The sequence below is a fragment of the Diabrotica undecimpunctata genome, chromosome 2 (genome assembly GCF_040954645.1).
Source record: "Diabrotica undecimpunctata isolate CICGRU chromosome 2, icDiaUnde3, whole genome shotgun sequence".
Lineage (NCBI taxonomy): Eukaryota > Metazoa > Arthropoda > Insecta > Coleoptera > Chrysomelidae > Diabrotica > Diabrotica undecimpunctata.
The window spans coordinates 57,861,170-57,882,616 of NC_092804.1; the positions used below are offsets into that span (position 1 = coordinate 57,861,170).

Here is a 21,447-nt window from a genome sequence, read left to right on the forward strand (position 1 = left end):
TGGGAATCACTGAGCTCATTTGTGTACCATTTTTATGCACAACAAAAGTTTTTTAAATAAATATAATTAAAATGTTTTGATAAAAATTATAAATAACACTATTATACATTGTTACAATCCACTTAAGACCGAATTGGTGATTCTAGTCGAAAAATGAGTAGCCAATCAATGTCAAGAAACTTTTATCTAAAAATGATGTAAAATACTGAAAAAAAAAGTGTTTGAAATACGCCATAGCTCGAAAGAATTTCTGCATGCTAGGTAGAAGGAAGCTTTGATAAAAGAAAATAAATAATTTTATTCTAGAATAAGAATACTAGAACTGCAACGAGGAAATAATATTGTGGGATCTCGCTTTCTGTCGTTTCATTCGTAGCACTCAAAAATGGCTAGAGCAAAATAATACGAATTTATACGATGGAATATTAAGATTCAATAGAAGGATTTTGCCGATTACTTTATCGAAATAATAACTCTTTTAGGAGCAAAAGTTTTCATGCAAAAAATGCTCTAGTGGAGCAACATTTTTATTCGCAAATTGATAAAAAAAATGCACAAAGGGTTTAATTATTTATTTTTGACACACAATCTGATGTTTTTTTGCAATTAAGTTTTTATTTTTTTTTTTAATTACGGAGTGGTGCAGGTTCTGTACCAACGTACCAGTTGGTACAAGTTTGCAGACATAAAACTAATATAGTCTAGCATAAAATAAATTAAAATATATTATATGGGGTTGGATTATCAAAGTCTTGAATACAGTCTGGTACTTCAGAAGACTATGTAAAGTTTTCCAAAAGATGAGAAATAGGTCTATGATTAGTTGACCATGTTAAAGGTGTATAAGCAGAAGTATAATATTTTCTTTTGCGTTTTTGTTTGACAACGATGTTTTGCAGCTATATCTCTTCATCGTTCATTTGCAAAACATCATGAGTTTTCCTCATTCGATTGTTCGACGAAACGTAAAGCAATCTGAAAATCTTCTTATCTCTACGGCATTGAAAATCATTGAAGGCACGCGAGTCGGCGGTTTCGTGCTGCCTGTTGTCTGTTGGGTCGTCATCTTCGACGTCTGATATGCTCAGGTTGTCTGAATGAAGAACCATATCAATGATGTCCTGGTCGATGAATTCACTTTCTGAGTCATTGGCTGCTAACCACTCACGTATTTCTTCTTGGTTAATTTCTTCACATCCCGGCAAAATTTTTTATTTAAAGTTTTCATTTTTTCTGTCGTTTCTTTACCATTTTCTTCTTCAGGATCGTCAATCAAAATCCCATCGAAAAGTTTGTTCCAGCATTTGAAGATTTGATCTTGGCCCACGACTCAGCATACCAATAAACAATATGTTTCATTGTTAAAGATTTGAGAATAAACACTTTTGGATTCATTTGTCTTCTGTGATAACAGATATCTTAAGAACGTTCCTCTATAATGTCTGTCCAATGTCTCTATTACTCCCTGGTCTAACGGCTGAATTAAGTTCGTGACATTCGGTGGCAAAAATCTGACAATTGTCACCATTTTGAAGATTTTGAGGGTGAGTTGGCGCATTGTCAACAAGCAACAATGCTCTGATGGGAAGGTTTTTAATTTTAAAAAGGATTTTACACTTGGGACGAATTCATGTTCGAACCATTCTGAAAATACAGTGGTCGACATCCATGAGCTTTTTTGGCCTTTATAAAAAGCTGGAAGTGCTTTTTCGGAAATATCTTTTAGAGCTCTTGGTTTTTTTGATTTCCCAACATACATAGGCATGAATCGGTGAGTGAAATTAATGGAATTGTTTACGTTTTGCGATAAAAATTTCCTTTTTATTGTCGAAATTATTGAAACTCAGCCGTTTCGGTTAAACGAGGTTTCGGTTAAAAAGGTTTCGGTTAAGGGAGGTTTTACTGTACTTCATTTTTTAGTTACTTATTAACCCAAAACTATCGACAAGCTCCAGTACACGATGCGCTGATAATAAAATAAAGTTTGTGACTACAGAGAACGATAAAATCTGGATTTAGGCATACCCGTTTGTCTGTTTACTTTTCAGTAGATCGCTGTTAGAGTGGTAGAAAAATTGTACCAATACAATGTAAGCGACAATAAATTAAAAAGACGGTACATTTATAAGACCACCGTCACTTAGAAGCAACGAATAAGATGGTAATACATCTCGTGTACCATGATGACAAATAGTTAATGAAAGCGGTTAAGAAACCCAGAACGAACTCACTGATTTTTAAAGTAATTGGGGAAGTGGAGCACATAATCCAAAGAAAAATGAGACAGGTCTTGACCAAATTATTTTTTATTGTGAACCACGTTCCGCCATTTGTTTTCGTGTTGTCAAAAGTTGAATAAAATTCATTTAAACTAGAATAAAGTTTCGTTATTTAGTTAATTCATTCTGTAACTCTTCTCAAAACTTACTTATGTATGTTGCAACGTTGTTTTCGATTACAATGTTATATTTATAGCAATATTTTATTTAAGAATATTTTGCAATTCTTAATACCTAGTAATTTTTTCTATCTCAAAAAAATATTCCTTGTGATCTTTATCATTAATATTATAATATAACACATTTTATATGTAAACAGCTTTACCAACAAAATTTCATAAGCGTGTATGATATAATTTCGATGTGAATACATAATTTGATATCTTTACATTTATCAGCAAAAATAAATAGAAATTCATTTAACTGAATTGTAACTTAATACAATAATATTACTTTGGTTTGAAATATTGTCCTGAATGCTTTGATATAGATGTTACAAAAAATAAAATAAATATTTTTACACCAACAACAATATGTTAATAAGGTAGACAATAACAAATATAACCATTTAGAAAAATAATATCTATTACTAAAGGGAATCATTTAAATCAAATTATGCTAATAGACGACTAACAATTCAAGTAAATTAAATTTTAATTTTTCTTAAATTGAAAAAATATCTGAAGTATTCATCTGATCATTATTAGAATTTTACAAGTGAACAGACATAATATCAGTCAATAGTACGAATAAATAAAAGATAATAGATAATAACTAGAACGAAAACCCGAAGCATTTTTTATATATGTCAGATTTCTCAACTCTTAACTCAATGATTACATTACTCATTCAACTCAATAATTATTGAAGTTAAACCACCACATCTCAAAAGAGATTCGAACACACTCACAAATATTGCAACATAATGCCTCGATTCGTAAAATGTACAGCCAATCACTTGTCATCCGAATGTCCAAACCAAACACGAATTAAAGATGTCAAGTGCACAAATTGTTAAGAAAATTATCCTGCCAACTACAGAGGCTGTTTAGTTTACAAAGAGGTCCAAAGGAAACAATTTCCAAAATTGAGAGAGATAATAAAATCTCATTATCCGTCAAGTTCCTTCGCCTATCTGTTACATATGCAAACGCTGTGGAGGCACAAAATCATACCACCGCATCTGTCCCAAATACTACACAGAAAAAAAGTAAATACAACAGAAATAAGTAACCGATAAGAATTAATGGTCCAAAAATTTATGGAAAAAATGTTCGACTTTTTCATAACGATGCTATCAAAATTTAGTGTTCAACCCTAAAATTACAATTGGACATTGAAACGCAAACGGCCTCACAAACCATAGTAAGGAGATTAACTCATTTACAAGATTAAAAAATGTTGATATCATGATGGTCTCTGAAGCAAGAGCAAGAAACAAGAGCCATTTTAGTATGCTTGATTTCTGCACCTATGTCACAACATATTTAATGGGAAAAGGTCATGGCGGAACTGCGTTTCTCATTGGAAGTAACATAAAACGTCTTGCCCCCTGGTAAAATAATTAAAGGGAGACATTTCTCTAATTATTTCAATGGACTTGGTCATCACTTCATTGTAGCAGGTGACTTTAATTTAAAAAATATAAGATGGGGTTCAAGATTGATAACTACACGAAGAAGAACTTACTAATATGAGAACCTTGCTAAACAATAGCAGCCTTAACTTAACGCTTCGATATCGCTTTGTAAAATGTTACATTTACTCCATACTGCTATATGGTGTAGAAACCTGGACCATAAAAACCAATGTGATGAACCGATTGGAGGCCTTTGAAATGTGGGTATTTAGAAGACTACTTAAAATTTCCTGAACAGATCACACAACAAATGTCGAAGTATTAAATCGAATGGACAGAGAACGAGAATTGCTGCCAATAATAAAAAGAAGAAAAACTGCTTATCTTGGTCATATATTTCTAAATTCCAAGTACCAGTTCTTAAAACTTATTATGGAAGCAAAGATAGAAGGAAAACGGTGTATCGGAAGAAACAAATACTCATGGCTTAAAAACATAAGGGATTGGACAAACCTCGATGCCCATGCACTCTTTACAGCCACACAAGACCGAGAGGAGTATGCCAGAATTGTCGCCAACATCCACTAATTGGATAGGGCACCATAAGAACAAGAAGAAGAGGACTTTAGTTTAAACGATAATAATTTGATTCCAATTTCTACAGTACAACTAACCTACTGGTTTACAGATAAAAATAAAATACCCGGTCTTATCAACTGTGCTATCGTAAAAGGAATTACTTTTTAAATATTAAACCTTCCTGTAACCGTTCTTTGGACCATTTCCCCATATTTATTGATGTGATGGAACATTTATATAATACAAATAAATACGCCACATTTTCAAATCATAAAAGAAATTGGAGTTTGTTTAGAGTTAAATTCAAAATGCAATTAATTTAAATATTTCTCTTAAAACAACTGAAACAATTGAGGAAGCGGTCCATCACCTTACATCAATCATTGAAGAGGCAGCTTGGAGAGCAACGTCACATCTAAATCAGAGTAAAAACCGTGCACCCTATCCAAATTTTAATCAACGAAAAGAGAAAACAAAAAGAAAACAGGAAGAAAACAAAAGTGGCAAACTTTTAAATCTCCTGAGGACAAAACTCAACTGAATAGGGCTACTCGTTGAAAGTCCACATTAAACATGTTGGTCCCATTAGAAAGGAAGATGGTGATTGGAGTAAGGCCGATAACGACAAAGCACAAGCATTCGTTAATCATCTCAGCCAAGAAAAAGAAGAATTCATTTATGAGAACTTAGATGCACCGTAGCAGATGTGCAGCAAATAATCAAAAAATGGAGCACTTTTCGGTGAAAACTCATCATATTTTTTTTAGTTTCTAGCAACAAAACTAAGCGAGTTAAGAACGCTAAAATCGCTTTCAATTACATCTTATAGTGTGATAACTTTTTAATTTTTTAATGATGTTTTGACCATTTCTTCGTCATATATCTGTTAGTTTTTCCAAAACGCAGTAGATCGCTAAATATTTTAAGTACATTCTATCAATGAGTCACCAATTAAATTGGTGATTTTGTGTTCGGAATCCGAATTAATTCAAATGCTTTTACACCTTTTTGTATTAAATTCAAGGTTAATAGTGCCTGTACGGTTTTAAGAAACTCATTAAATAAACAAACTAAGAACAGCGAATTCAGAAGTATACATTAATAAAGATCTAACATAAAAAGAGATGAAGATAGAGTAGGAAAATTGTAAAATTATAAAAATCAAATGATAAGAACACCCGAGTAAGCTATGAAAAATTCAACATTAACGGAGATATATAGAAATGTAACGAAGAAAAAAAACGAGTTGGAAACAGTAAACCAAGCCACGTCAAAAAACTGACGGAACAAAAAATATCGGATAGACACAAAAAAAAACAATGACAAAGGAATATTAGATAAATACACTAGAAAAAATAACAAAGCATACAACCAGAAAAAATCATAATAAAAAATGAAAAACAGGATCAATTAAAAATAAGTACGTGGAAGATCTACGATATTGCAGTAATTCAAGAAATTAGATGGGCAGGTCAAGGAGGAATAAATAAAAAAAATACACACTACAATATTCTGGGCATCAAAAACAAGCTCAATATTGAGTTGCCTTCATAATTATATGAAAAATAAAAATAAGATTCTTCTTCTTGTTGTTCTTTTTCTTTTTCTTCTTCTTCTTCTTCTTTTTATGTAGACATGACTCTATCTGTTTTTCAATGTGCATTCAGTAAGTTGTCGTTCTATCGTTTTCGTGGTCTTCCTACTGACCTACATGGTCTTCTTATTGGGGAACCGTCTCTTGCCGTCTTCACTACTCTACTTGTTGTCATTCGGCTTATATGATCTTTCCATTCTACTCTTGTATTTCTTACCCAGTTCTTGATGTTCTCCACCTTGCATCTACGTCGTAAATCTGTACTCTCCATATTCCTCTACTTTCTCCATATTGTGTCATTTACGCAGCCTGCGGCTCTGTTTGCTCTATTCACCTGATCTTTCACTTCAGTTTCGAGCTTTCCGTAGCTAGATAATGTGATGACTAGATATTTAAACTCCATAACGTTCTATTATCTGACCTTCTAGCTTCAATTTGCTTCATTTTGATGCAGCATACGTTGTAAATCATCTTCACTTTGAGAGAATAGTATTGCATCGTCTGCATAGCAGATTATTTGAAGTTGTTTTTCTTCCATTTGTTATCCTTCTTTAATTCTTACTTTTTTTATTATTTCATTCACAATCAGGTTGACCAATAGAGGACTCCCATTATCCACTAGGAAACTAAGTTCCTGTAGCTGGCTGTATACCATGTATCACAAAAATTTTTATTTCAAGTCCTTTATAAAAGGTATATAATAAAATACCCAAACGGACTATATCACAAATACATTACAGAACGTTTTCGAAATGTAAATTCCATCATCAGTGTAACGAAGTATACATGCTATGAGCCACTAAAATATATGGGTGAAAACCCGTTAAATGTTATTAATTTATAGATATGGTACAGGAATTAGGAATAAGAATAAAATAAGTTAAAATAATATTTCTTTTTCCTAATGTTTCCTATCTTATCTTATATATAAATCTGATTAATATAACATAGTTTAAATCAGATGTAAGCTTCAATAATTAGATTTTAAACAAGGTAAACTGCTGATCAATGTCAAGAACAAATTGTATTGCCGACAATAATCAATATGCTGCTTTATAAGCTTAATAATTAATCAAACAAATCAATTCGAAAAAAATGTATTTACCAAATTATCTAATACACCGTTTATGACAGTTAAAAGATTCTTTTGTAATTATTTCGATTGAATTTCTTTAATTTTCGTAATATTATTTCCGCAGTGCGATAGTTAAGTATTTGTTAACTTGATGATCTTGAGATGATAAGTATGTGAATATGAAATATAAACTTATAGATACACAAATACGGTACGTGGACATCATAAAATACATAAAGAAAAATTATGTCTTAAATAAACAGAACTTCCTGAATGTAATAAATACTCATAGCAAGGTCGATTTCAAGTAAACAATAAATAATGGAGACACATTACGACAAAATACATTTTTATGGCACTACGATTGTAAAAAATAACAGTCACGAAATTTTTGGTTAATTAATAATCTTTTATTACGTCATTTCGTTCAACATGTGAAGTTTATACCACCAACGTTTGTGTTTTCCTTAATTATTCTATCTTTTGAACCAACCGTAATAATTTTCAAGTCTTCTATCATATAAGTTGAAATTAATATTGGTTATGAGCACTTTTGCTTGATTGTATATTGTGTGCTGCAGCCACTTCCAATTTAAAGTCAAAGTTTAACCAACACAGTAAAAAAAATAATTACTAAATTGCTAGACAGTTGGAACTGGAATCGGTAAACCGAGTATAGTTCTGCAGTTCTGCCTTGTGGTATTCCTATCGTGATTTCCTTGCCATATAAGTATTCCAAGTCATATTTTTCTTGTGCCAGTATTATCTAGTCATCAGCGAATTGTAATGTATATAACTTTGTGTTCTCAAATGGTATACTCATTTCATACCACTTCTTTTTCCAATTTATTAATCTATATTCAATATATATTTTATACAAGGTAGATAAGAGGGAACATCCTGGTTTGATACACTTAGTTGTGTGAAATCCTATTATTATCTTGTTTTCAATTTTTATTTTGATTGTTATTTTTATTTTGATCTTATATACCTATCTCCCATATCTTGGATATCGGTGCATGATCATAGGCTTTAGTTAAATTTATGAAAAGTAAATCGGGGCTCCTTCCCGTACTTATTTTCTTCTCTATTATTTGCTTTAATGTAAAAAACATTTTACACACACCAACGTCCTCCTCTAAACCTACATTATTCTTCTGTTTCTCCATACCTACATTTTCCATTAACCATTTTATTACTTTTTCTTACAGTCTTTTCATCATTGGTGTTACTTTAATGCATTTATAGTTATCGTATACGGTTTTATCTACCTTTTTTTATGAATTGATGTTAGATATTCTGTTTTCCATTTTTCCGTTCCGTTTTCCATGTTCCGTCGTGATTTTGATTCGTTCGGTCTTTTAATTTGAAGCATCTTATTAGTCGTAATTTTATAAAACTGAGAAATACTGATAAATGCATTGGATCCATATTGGTCTAACCATGAAAATTAAAATAATAAATTTTGGGGTAACTAAATTAAGACACACTCGTTTTTATGAAGTTTCAGTGATGAAATTAATCATGATTATTAAAATCGTAAGTATTTATTATAATAATGGCAAGTGATGTTTTAGTTTAAAACTAGTTTCTAATTATTTTTAATAACACCTGCAAAATTATCAGTTTTATAATATTCACTAAAATTATAAGGTATTACTGACTATTATTTTATAAATAATGTTTTAATTAATACCTTTTGGGCAACTTTTAATTATTAAAACTTGGCGCTATTTTGTAAAATAATTTTAAGTGGGATCAGAAATTGTAGATTTTGAAAAGGCATTTGATAAGGTTCAACATAAAAAGCTTGTAGCTTTTATTATTAATTATTTTAATACTAAAAATCAGAAGTATTAAAAAGCAGAAGACAGACCCGATATGATAATTATATCTAATCTATATTGGAATCAAACAGCCAAGGTAAGAGTTGACAACCAGAACACCAGAAATATCAAAATATAGAGAGGAGTCTGCCACGGTTGCATGCTGTCACCACTACTCTTCAATATCTACAGTGAAGCGGTATTTAAAGAAGAGCTCTCAGATTCAACAGAAGGTATATCTATCAATGGCGAAGTTTTGAATAATTTGCGTTTTGCAAACGATACTGTAATGCCTTAATGAATGCTGTCATGAATACGGAGTAAGAATGAGTTTGAAAGAAAACTAAAGCATAATCATGACTAAATCAGCAGATGAAAACATCCAATTGATTGTAGAAGATACTGTAATTGAGAGTGTGGATACCTACAAATACTTAGGAACATCAAATGTAGACCAAACTAAATTAATTAACACACGTATTGAATGATCACGTGCATCATTCGTTAAACTTAAAAAGTTTCTTGGTTGTCGGGATATAAGGTTGGGACTACACCTAAGGATGCTTTAGTGTTACGTGCTCACTACTCTTCTTTATGGTTTGGAAGCATGGACATTAAAACAAGTGCATTTGAATAAGTTGGCCGCCTTTGAATTTTGGCAGAAGATCCTACGAATATTATGTACTCAAAGTTTGTCAAAAGCAGAGGTTACTAGGAAGAATAAGAAATGAAGCTGAAATAATATTGACTATCAAAAGAAGAAAACTTAAGTACTTAGGACATGTGATGAGAGGACAAAAATACTCATTATTGCAACTTATTGTGTAAGGCAAAATTCGAAGAAAGCGAAATGTGGGAATACAAAGAATATCGTGGCTTAAGACATGGAATGCAATAGTGCAGAACTATTTAGAGCAGCAGCCAACAGGGTCAGCAGAACATAGCCATGATGATTTCATACCTTCGATAGAAGATGGAACTTGAAGAAGAAGGGTATGTTATTGATTCCTGCTATTTTTAAAATTTTTCTTTTTCCTATAGCAGTTTTTATTTCCTCTATTGAACATATATCCTGGTTTAAATATATCTCCTCTATAAGGCCTACCTGTTCTATTCGATCTAATTGTTCACAATGTTTTCCTTTTTATATTTAGATTCAAAATAATATGTCCACCTGTTAATTATTTCTTTTTCCACTTTTCGAATTTTTCCATTACTATCTTTAATTTCCCCGGTGTTTCGGTAATTACTGCTTGCTAATTATACGGTACTGTGTTTTCATGTCATATTTTTGTGTATGCTTCTAAATTTTTCAGTCTCTTGTCTTCTATATATCTTCATTTATCGTTAATTGTTTGTTTCTTGACTTCTTTTTTCTTCGCTTTTGTATGTTTTCTCTAATTCTTTACTTCAGTTGTTCCTTCCTTTTGTAGCATTTCTAATGATACCTTCACTTTCATATCATACAAACTGGGAACGGTTGCCTTTGTACAGTTGCCCAAAGCTTTATTAACTTAAGCTGTATGGTTTAGAAAATAGTTGCGAGGAGACATAATTCACGAACGTGTATGGTGAGAACACTACTAAATTATATGTTCAGGTGACATAAAACAACATGCTGCCAAATATCCCAGGATAGATAACAATGGAGAAAAGAGGGGACAAATTTCTAAAGATGGATATTCTTGGATGATTAGATAAGAATAATACAAACTTCACTCTTATCTTATCTATATCTATATATCTCAATATTTGTTCCTGATTCAGGAAAAGTTCAATGGAAAATTCAGCACACAATAAATAACGATTACATTACTGGCTAATACAAGCGACTAGTTTGGATTTAAATCAAATAAACTATGTAGAGCAGAAGTAGATAAGTTAAATATCATTTGACAATATTGAATACTTCAAAATGGACTAAATATGTTAAGAGGTATAGGTCACAAGCAATGGGGCGCGGACTTTCAAACATTAATGACTTCATACAGATCCCTAATTCGCTCAAAACTTGATTATGTGCAGTTGCGTACAACTCGGCAAAAATTCCAATACTAAAATTCTCGATTCAATTCATAATTCCGTAATTAGGATAGCATTGGGGGCAGATTACACAAGCCCTATTAAGAACATGTACTGTGAATCTGGGGAGCCTTCACTTCGGCTTAGAAGGGAATATTTAAGTTTTTCATCTGATACAAGGGTGGCGGCAAATCCAACCATTCCTGTTTTCAGAAACATTTTGCTGACTGATTTTTCTCGACGTTTAGGTCAAGAAGAAAATTAGATCCACCATTCTATCATTATATTAGCACAATTCTAAATAACGTAGACATCACTGTACCTCCTATATTCACACTTACAAATTCTGATAATCCTCCACCATGGACAATATCTCTCCCAAAGTGCGATATCAGTCTTACATCATTTAAAAAATCTGATACTTTATCATACCTCTTTAAAACCAAAGCCGTAAAGAAGTTAAATAGTCATCACAAGTCCATCCACATTTATACTGATGCGTCAAAATCGGAAAATGGAGTGGGTGCTGCATTTGTAACAACCAGCGAAGAACGGTCATTTCAACTCCCTAAGCAATTCACTATATTCTCTGCTGAACTATTTGCCATTCTTTAGGCAATAAAATTCGTCAATGAAAATAACATTGTTAATAGCCTAATAATTAGTGATTCATTGAGTTCATTATCCTCATTAAACAAACTTTTTACTAAACACTCTAATTTAAGTTTATTTAAGTCGGAACTCATGATATACCAAATCAATCATCGAACTGTTCAGTTTTTTTGGACTTCACATTGTGGAATAAAAGGAAATGAAAGAGAGGACAACTTTGCAAAACAAACAATTAAGAAACAAATTGCGTTGTCAATGTCTACTTGTCTCGACCTTGATGTCAAACAATATTTTAAACAGAAAATAATGAACAAATGACAGGAAACATGAAATGTCTCAAATTCTAACCTTAGATCCATAAAACAAAGAGTCCTACCATGAAGGCTACCAATGAAAAGAAAAGATCAAGTTATCATCTCCAGACAGAAGCAACCCATACCTTTGTGTTCCGCGTTAATAAAAGACATTCTAAGTGAACATAGTGACCACAATCGTACCATACTTTTTTTGGCTTCCTCAGAACTAATCAACAAAATCTAATTGTATACTTTGTTTTTTTATATTTATGTTATTTGTAAAATCGACCATTGCTAATAACCCTTGTGGTTGAAGAAATTTCAAATAAAATATATATATATATATATTGAATACTTCAATTAAGATAACATACGAAAAAGAAAAGCGATAAAAGTCTTTAGGTTACGGTTATGTAGTTAAACCTTAGACTAGTAATTAAAGTTTCATATATATATATATATATATATATATATATATATATATATATATATATAATATAGATATATATATATATATATATATATATATATATATATATATATATAATATAGATATATATATATATATATAATATAGATATATATATATATATATATATATATATATATATATATATATATAATATAGATATATATATATATATATATATAATATAGATATATATATATATATATATATATATATATATATATAGTTTATTAAACTTTTTAGTGAAGTTAACAATTGACTTTATCAATAGTATGGAATAAAAATGTGTAAATAACATGTTTTCATTCAGGTATTACGGTACAGTGATCTGAATGATATGGATGGCAACATAATTAATTTAAGGACAGCGTATTGCGAAGACATTTTAAGCACGAAAATGCATAATTTATAATTTTTTCACAAGTAATATAACTTGTTTGGCTACAGCTACTGCTAAATCAATATTATAATAAATTCATGAATTTCTTTTCCTTTTCTTTTCACAATTGATATAGAAATTAGTTTTATCAGTTTTAGAAAGTTTTATATTTTTGGTATACCTAAATTGCATGTTAAAACCGTGCTTGTCTAACTACGTATTCCTCCTATCATTATTTTCTAATGTCTTTGGAGCTATCTGTTCAATTATCAGAATATTACCAAAATCACTTTAATCAAATCATTTTATTTTATTTTGTAATAAACTCACCTATCTCAGATATCTACGGTATCAAATGGTTTGAGCTCTGGTATGCTGGAGTATCTACCAAAAACTTTCATGCGCATTTTGCATGGTCTAAAAGACATGTTCACTTAGACCTAGCTTTTTATATTTCCTAGGAGGTTCTTTGGAAGGACTCCATTTGTAGAGAAAACAATAATTTGAGAAGTTTCCATTCTTCATTGTCTTCGTATTTGAATTTCACGATCTCTGTACTTGGTGATTTTTACGTTATATTTAACACGTAGTTGTTATACACGTATGTTGGAACAGATTGAAACAAAAAAGAACGAAATAAAACTAAAATTTGAAATGAAGCATATCATCCATAAAAAGACAACCAAAACGAAAGCGAAAATAAAACATGTAAAAAACATACAAAGAGAATAAGGAAGTAACATTAAGATTTGGTTTAAATTACACCACCCAATGGAATATGTTTTTAAATATATGGAATCTGCTGATTTTAAATATAAAGTCCGGCAAGCATATCCACCGTATTGTTTCCTTGGCACATTTCTTCATTTCTAATACATATGCCCGGATGAAACCTTTCACCGTGTTCATCACTAACCTCTAGTAAAATTGCAAAAATTCGTTCCTTATTTTCGCCTGATTTAATTTTGGAAAGTTCTCCCTAAGATATTAAAATCCTATTGCTGATTTGGCCATTGCCTTAATACATTTTTTTTATCATACCCAATTTTATAATTAGGACAATAGGATAATCATTTACTTCATAAACTACTTCTTTATACTTAGTGAAAGCAGGCTATCCTCCCGTTACCATTCATATAACTTTGAGATCAGCTGAAATTTGCCAACACCATTGATACGCTATTTGAATGGAGTATCAATCAATAAGATTGGTATTGGAGATATATATTCTCAGTATGCAGAAGTACGGCATTTGAATTTCGTTTCGAGAAATCTATAAATAAACGCCATTCATGAGACATGAGATATTTGAATGGAGTATCAATCAATAAGATTGGTATTGGAGATATATATTCTCAGTATGCAGAAGTACGGCATTTGAATTTCGTTTCGAGAAATCTATAAATAAACGCCATTCATGAGACATGAGGTTTCTTCTTAGTTAATACATTGTCCATTTACATTGTTGCAATACACAATATTCCTATTTTGTGAAAAAAAGGATGACAATTTCAAAATACCTTTTCCAGAATACGTTATTTTTACGTTAGTTCGTAACTCGCACACTTGATTACTTGAAAAGGTTAAGGATTCATCTGGAGTCAACTTTTTGAAGGTTTAGGGACCGGCAATGAACCGTCATGCAGAACTGACGCACAGTAGACTTCAAATTGGGATAAACAATGCATGTTTGTTTTTCGATGTGAAATCTGCTATGATGGTAAGGTAAAAGCAGCAGTGTGTTGTGTGGTTTGTGGTTCTCTCCATATCATTAGTACAACAAACGCCATCGATTGGTGGGTTCGTTTAAGTAAATTATGGTAATCTTATTATCCCACGACAGGTAGGTGATAAAGCAAAACCTATATTATTTTTGTGTTTCTCTACACAAATTCTTCTATAAAAAAAATACACAAATCACCTAATACTACATTAGATACAATTTTTGCAAGATAAATGTTTGCAAATGATTGCAACTGTTAGCAAAGAATTTTATTTGGTTGGTGTAGACAGATTTGAGAACGCTTCCAAACAATTGCAAACGTTTGCAATTGTTTGGCACGGTTCCGTCGGCTGTCGGTACTTCAAAGGGATTCGTTGTTCGTGCGTGTTTGGTGAAGACACTAGGTTTTATAGTCTGTCATAGTAGAAAGGAATAGGTTGTTTTCGGTGAGCGATTAGTCGAGACTTATTTGTTTTTTACAAAAAAATGGAATAAGATAATGAGAAATGTTTAGAATTAATTGAATTTTACAAAATGAAAGAAGAAATATGGAATGCTATTAATAAGCTATACTACAATAAATTTGAAAAAATCGACGCCTAGTGTGAAATAGCAACAGAAATAGTGTGGACGAATTATTTAGAAGTTCTATTAAAAATTTATCATCCAAAACCTACGATTTCTTATTTTTTTATATTCTCATTTTTTACTAACTGAAACATGATTATAAAACTAGTCGCACATATAACTTCTCTTCTCAGGGCCATTTTGTACAAACAAGACGGAACGATGGCAAATGTTTGCAAACTTCAAGTTGCAGAACTCAAATTCTCGAGTTCTTGTTTTTGACAAACTATGCCAAACATGTGTTGGCAAGCGTTAGCAAATGTTTGCTAATGTTTGTGTGTAGATGTTTGTAAATGTTTTTTGGTAAAAACGCACCTTTTAGAAATGTAGTACAAAAATTGTTTCGTGTCATAGTTCATCTTTTGTCAAATATCTTGTTGGAAATAATAACTATAAAGTAAGTTTTTATTTGAGGATCATGGCTGTTCAAATATGAAAGAATATTTCTAAGAACTAAATTTTCACGTTAAAGAAACTAAAATTAATTAGGAGGAGAATTAATTAATCAATTAATTAACCTGTAAAAACAATTAAAAATCTTAAAACTCTTGAAAGACTACCAGTCTACTCAAATAACCCATAAACCCCGTTTTTATTCACGCCTTTTAATGGCTTCTATATATTACGAAATCAATGTTAAATATTTTACGTCTGAGAGTAAAAGCATAAGGTATTCTTACAAAACAAAACAGGTATCTTTATGAATGTTACAGTTTTGGAATGTGCGTTAAATTCTGAAATGGGCAGATTGACCCCATTCGGTTTTCATTCTATAAACATGTATACGCATATTGCAAAACCAATAAACCAGTCTTGTTACGGAAAAAATAATTAGAAATTCTTTGTCAATCAATCTCGCCATATTTTAAGGTCCATTTACTATTTTTTTGCTCTAGAAAGAGCTGTGTCACTTTAGTAGACAATTAAATTGTTTTTATCGTAACTATATCATGGCTTTAAATCACATTTATTTCATAAACCACAAAAAAATTTTTACATACGTGGAGTATACAGTGGTCACATTTTTGTCTCGAAATATTTCTGTAGTTAAGAATATTTTATAGTATTTAGTATTTATTGGGTTGGTATTGCCAGACGGTGAAAGTCCAACTAAGACATAACTGGCGCCAATGTCGTTAAGTATGGGATCTGGATTTTATACCTTTTTCTAAATAAATTACTGCTCTGAGACTAATTTACCGTACTGAGAATTGTATTTACGGGAAGAATATACATAAGTTACTAGGTTGAAGAGACGACTCTGTAATACCCATTAGTTAAAAAATTCCCTTGATCATGTTTCTTTTTCTCTTTTTCGTCTTTTTATGTAGACATGACTGTGTCTGTTTTTCAATGTACCTCCAGTAAGTTGTCGATCCATCGTTTTCGTGGTCTTTTCATTGGGGAACCGTCTCTTGCCGTTTTTACTACTCTATTTGCGATCATTCGGCTTATATGACGGTTCCACTCTTCTTTTCTATTTCTTACTCAGTCTTTGTTCTATACCTGGCATCTACGTCGTATATCTGTTCTTCTAGCTTTGTCCCATAGTGTCTTGCCATTAATTTTTCTAAGTGTTTTCATCTCTGCTGTTTCTAACATCCCTTTTGTCTTCTCTGTGTCAGGTCGTGTTTCTGCTGCGTATGTTATTATTGATCTGATGACCGTTTAGTAAATTCTACCTTTCATTTCTTCTCCGATAATTTTATTTCTCTATATTGTTTCATTCAGGCACCCGAAAGCTCTGTTTGCTCTATTTACTTGATCTTCCATTTCTGTTTATAGCATTACGTACAAAGATAATGTGATGCCTAGATATTTAAACTATATCACTTATTCTATTATTTGACCTTCCAGCTCCAATTTATATCTTAGTAAATTTGCTGATGAAGTTTCTAAAAAATACAAAGATCTCTATATGTACTCAACTCAAGAGGTCTTGTTGTTGTTGTTTGTCTTTGAAATGTAGATGGTGTTGGTACACCTTTTAAATTAACTACTGAGAATTGTATTGGAGGGAATAATATAGGTAAACAAGCTACTTGATCGAAAGACGATTTTCAATTTTTTTCCAATACCGAATCTTCCATAATTACATAGCAACATAAACTTCTATACAATATTATAAAGAGTATTAAGCTAATAGAATTCACTAGGTGATTTTTGGTATAAGCAATCTTCCATTTATAGGCCAGCGTTTATGGAAGTTTGAGCTGGTAAGTGTAAGGGCACATTATTTTGTTCTCTGATCATCTCTCAGATATGGTAATAGAAAAGATTGATGTGTTTAGTAGTTTTAGTTTACTTTTTATATATTAAAATACAATTGGGTTACGTGCTATTGACAATCTGTAACAGATTTTTTCGTAGTTTTCTTTGAAATTCGGAATCCGATGTAGTTAAACCTACCGACCACTTGAAATCAGCAATCTTTCTGACGGACGAATTGAGGTCTATTATCATGATTTTTTGTCTTTTTTTTTTGTTCGACATAAGATCACATTCTTTGCTTATCGTCTTCAGCTTGTTCATTATTTGGACCATATTCATTTAACTTTTGGATGGTAAGGTTACTTGTGTGAAAGCTCTCTTGTATCTTACGAGCGAGGTATATATTTGCTAGTATGCTGAGTTTCCAAACAGTTATATATGAGTATGTCAATATTTACGTAAAATAAACGATAAGCCAAAATATATCTAGCAAACTTTTGTATTTTCTTAAACTATTTTAAAATTATTTAATTTTTGTTTTAGAATTAGAAAATTACCAAATAATGGCCATGACTAATGAGCAACGATTAAGCCATCCACCAGGAGCGGATATCACTATAGACGAAGAAAAAGACAGCGAAATTTGTAAATTTTACAAAGACACAACTGTTTTAATAACAGGCGCAACTGGTTACCTTGGAAAATTAGTAATGGAAAAATTATTAAGAAGCTGTGATGTTAAAAAGATATTTATTATAATTAGAGAAAAGAAAGGCAAAGATCCCCAAAAAAGGTTTGACGAAATATTTGATGAACCAGTAAGTATAATTTTATATTCTTAATCAAAATAAATAAAACAATAACTACTGTAATGGAACATTGTTTTCATTGAACTTTTATTTGTCTTTCTAAAAAGGCAAACGCTACAGAATAAAACGATCATCTCCTAATTAGTGTGATATCTTATACAGCAAAAATGTTTCTAAAGATCATTACTTATACAAGTATATACGTTTGTAATGATCTTTAGTTATTGATCACAATGGTAGACTGCAAAACCTTTTTACCAGATTTACCTCTAAGATGCAGATTTGCACATGTTATCCGAAACAGGCCAAATCTTGACCACTCTTTCATCGATAGGATATTAATTAAGGACGAAGGCTACATTTACACACTTTATGCAACTGCATTAGTACGAGTAAGAGACTCAAGAGGAAACAGAATTGATGAGAGCATTGATTGACCAAGTCTCGCAGTCATTATTCATTACAGAGCAGGCCGCTACAAGTCTCGGAATAAAAAGGCTGTCGAAATGGAGCGTGACATTAAACTTAGAAGCACATTTCAAAAAGGAATTTGAAATGAAAACCGAAGCACTTGTGCTACGAAAACTAACAAAGAATCTACCGGAAAAGGAGATACAGATAAAGGAAAGGAACCATAGGACCTTAGTCCTGGCGGATCCAAATTTTAATGAGACAGGTCCAATAGAGATTCTATTAGGAGCCAAAGAATATAGTTTGATATTACTGGACGTAGTAGATCAAACAAAGGATCGTTTGCTATCCCAAAATACTAAATTTGGTTAGATAATGTCAGGAATAGCACAGCAAGAGAATATACAAACACATACGAAAAAATATTAAACCTTCATTATAATCATGGATACTTCATAGATACTGTAAAATCCGGATAGAATCAATTATGTTGAATGCTACAAAATTCCTTCCGCAAGGAGTAAATATAAGAAGGCAGGCAATAATAGATACGGTTTTACAAAATGAGGAAGGGGGCATCGTCATTATTGGCGATTATTATTTCCTAATAATTGTCTACACTAAATACAACCTACTACTAGAGTCACAGCTCTTCCGTTGTCGGTGACAAGTGGCGTTGTTCTCTCGCTGTTGGTCCCAAGGAATCTACTTGCAGTAGATTATAATAATATAACAAAGAAGAGTTGGCGTGTTCACCTACGGCAATCATTAAAATGGATACCCAACCGAACTGTATCTCAAATGAATTATATGATAGCACTCCCAACACCACCTGCAGTATAGTACAGTACATGATAAGAGAAGCCAGTTGGTTGAAAATGAGCACACCGAATCTCTGGCTAGTCATTCCACCATAAGCTATAAATTTAGCTACAATGTGAGATGGTTCTCGATCTGAACATATAATAAATCAAACGAGTTTTATAAAGCTGTCACCAAAATGCGTTGCTCAGACGCGGAACATAACATTACACACATCCACTAATGGATAGTATCCGGTATCCAGATTGTATTCAGATTGTATAATATGTATGAACATAAAGGTCCACAAACGTAAAGTTATAGAGAAAAAGAATGTTTTAAATGAATGGGTGATTGGAAAAAGGATATCATTCCAAAAATATGAAGAATTAAAGTGAGATAGCCATTTTATGAATATTGGTGTCTTCTATCGGCTGAGCGCAAAAACGATCAAATCGCCAGTCGCCTTTATATAAAAACATTGTTGAGCGGAAAAAGGATCATATTACTGATACACGTAAAAAACGTGTCAAGAAATGTTTTATTTACGCAAACTTTGATATTATGTTTTTAATGCCCATAGCATTGGCAATGATATATCGATGTTCTACACATACACAGAGGGAGATGCTCAGCGAGGCTCCAATGAAGTCAGTACGTCGGTTTTGGACTTCATTACCGAACATATCCCAAAGAAGTAAAAATCTTGCATGTCTTTAGTAGTAATGCATCCGCAGGACAAAACCGTAATCACACTTTAACCAGTTTGTTTACTGCACTCACCGTGAATGGTAGGTTTCAAGAAATCCATCAATATTTTCCAATCCGAGGCCATAGTTTTTTGCATTGTGACAGAAACTTCTCAGTTATTAAGCGCTCTTTAAAAAAAAATTAAAATGATTTATTCTCCTGATCAATACAACGAAATCGTTGAGTATTCCAAGAAAAGGAACAATAAGTTCCAAGTAAAACGGCTAACAAATACCGAGATACTGGATTTCAAAGGCTGGTGGCCACAATATTTTAAAAAGACTGACAAAGATATTGAAAAGAAATAGTCATTTGTTCACTGAATTCATTGATGGTTTAACCTACGGTCTTTTTAATATGAAGAAACAAGATAATGTAAACCTTTCCATCTCGAAAGCATACAACTAAGATATTTCTAAAATAATACATTATATACCAGAGGACTACAGGGCCTTCTATGATGATATACTTGCAAATCCTACAACAAATAGAGAGAACAGTGACCCAGAAGACTAAAAATAATATAAATGCCATGTTTTATTTTGTCTTACTCACGTTTTCGATTTTGAGTGGAAAAAGGATAAGATTTTTGTACTTTCAAATATCAATAACTACTTACCTAATAGGCATGAACTGTTAGTACTTTGGCATTAAATGTACCTTGTCCAGGTATAAAAATGTTCAATAGAAATGTTTTTAGTAAAACTAGCGGCTTGGGCGCAAAACAGTTTTTTTATATCTTCTAAAAACATGGTTCACAGGAATGTTATCCTTTTTCCAATCACCCATAATATTTTCTTAGCCAAATAACACCCTTAGCCATAGATTTGTTAATATATAGCTTTGTACAAATAAATTTTCATATCTTTCCGGATAAGAGTGTAAATCATCCCGTATTTAGGAAATGTATAGTTAAAATTTATTTTTTGTTGTTCTTCAAACAAAATTTTTTTTAATATTTCTTAATAGATTTTCGAAACACTTTGAAAACCAGTAGTTTTACACGTTTTATAACCTGTATAAATACCAGTTACAATAATTGATTTTTTACATAACTAATAATTATTTTAGTGTTTTGAACCTATAAAAAGGAAAAATCCCACATTTAAACAAAAAATTCAAGTATTGATTGGAGACGCACAATTCCCAAATTTTGGTTTATGTGACGAAGATATAGAAACTCTAAAAGCGGAATGCCAAGTAGTCTTTCACTATGCTGCTACTGTCAGATTTGATGAAAAAATTAGAACAGCTACATATATTAACATAAGAGCTGTAAGGGACCTTATAAAAATAACCAAAGAAATGAAACATTTAAAGGTAAGGTAAATATAAAAGCAATGTAATTGTTTTACGTTTTTAATAATTTTTAATAAAATTAAATGAAATTCGATTATCTGAGTGC

General features: G+C 31.5%; 1 protein-coding gene across 2 annotated transcripts in view; it reads left to right on the forward strand.

Moving 5' to 3' along the window:
- The window catches only part of LOC140434596 (fatty acyl-CoA reductase wat-like), a 107,481-nt gene that overhangs the window by 45,928 nt on the left and 40,106 nt on the right, over positions 1-21,447 (forward strand). For both annotated transcript variants that reach the window (XM_072522973.1, XM_072522972.1), the window contains 2 exons: positions 17,815-18,089; positions 21,114-21,362. In XM_072522973.1, coding sequence (XP_072379074.1) covers positions 17,835-18,089; positions 21,114-21,362 — 504 coding nt within the window. In that variant the 5' untranslated portion in view covers positions 17,815-17,834. The remainder of the gene's footprint in view (positions 1-17,814; positions 18,090-21,113; positions 21,363-21,447) is intronic.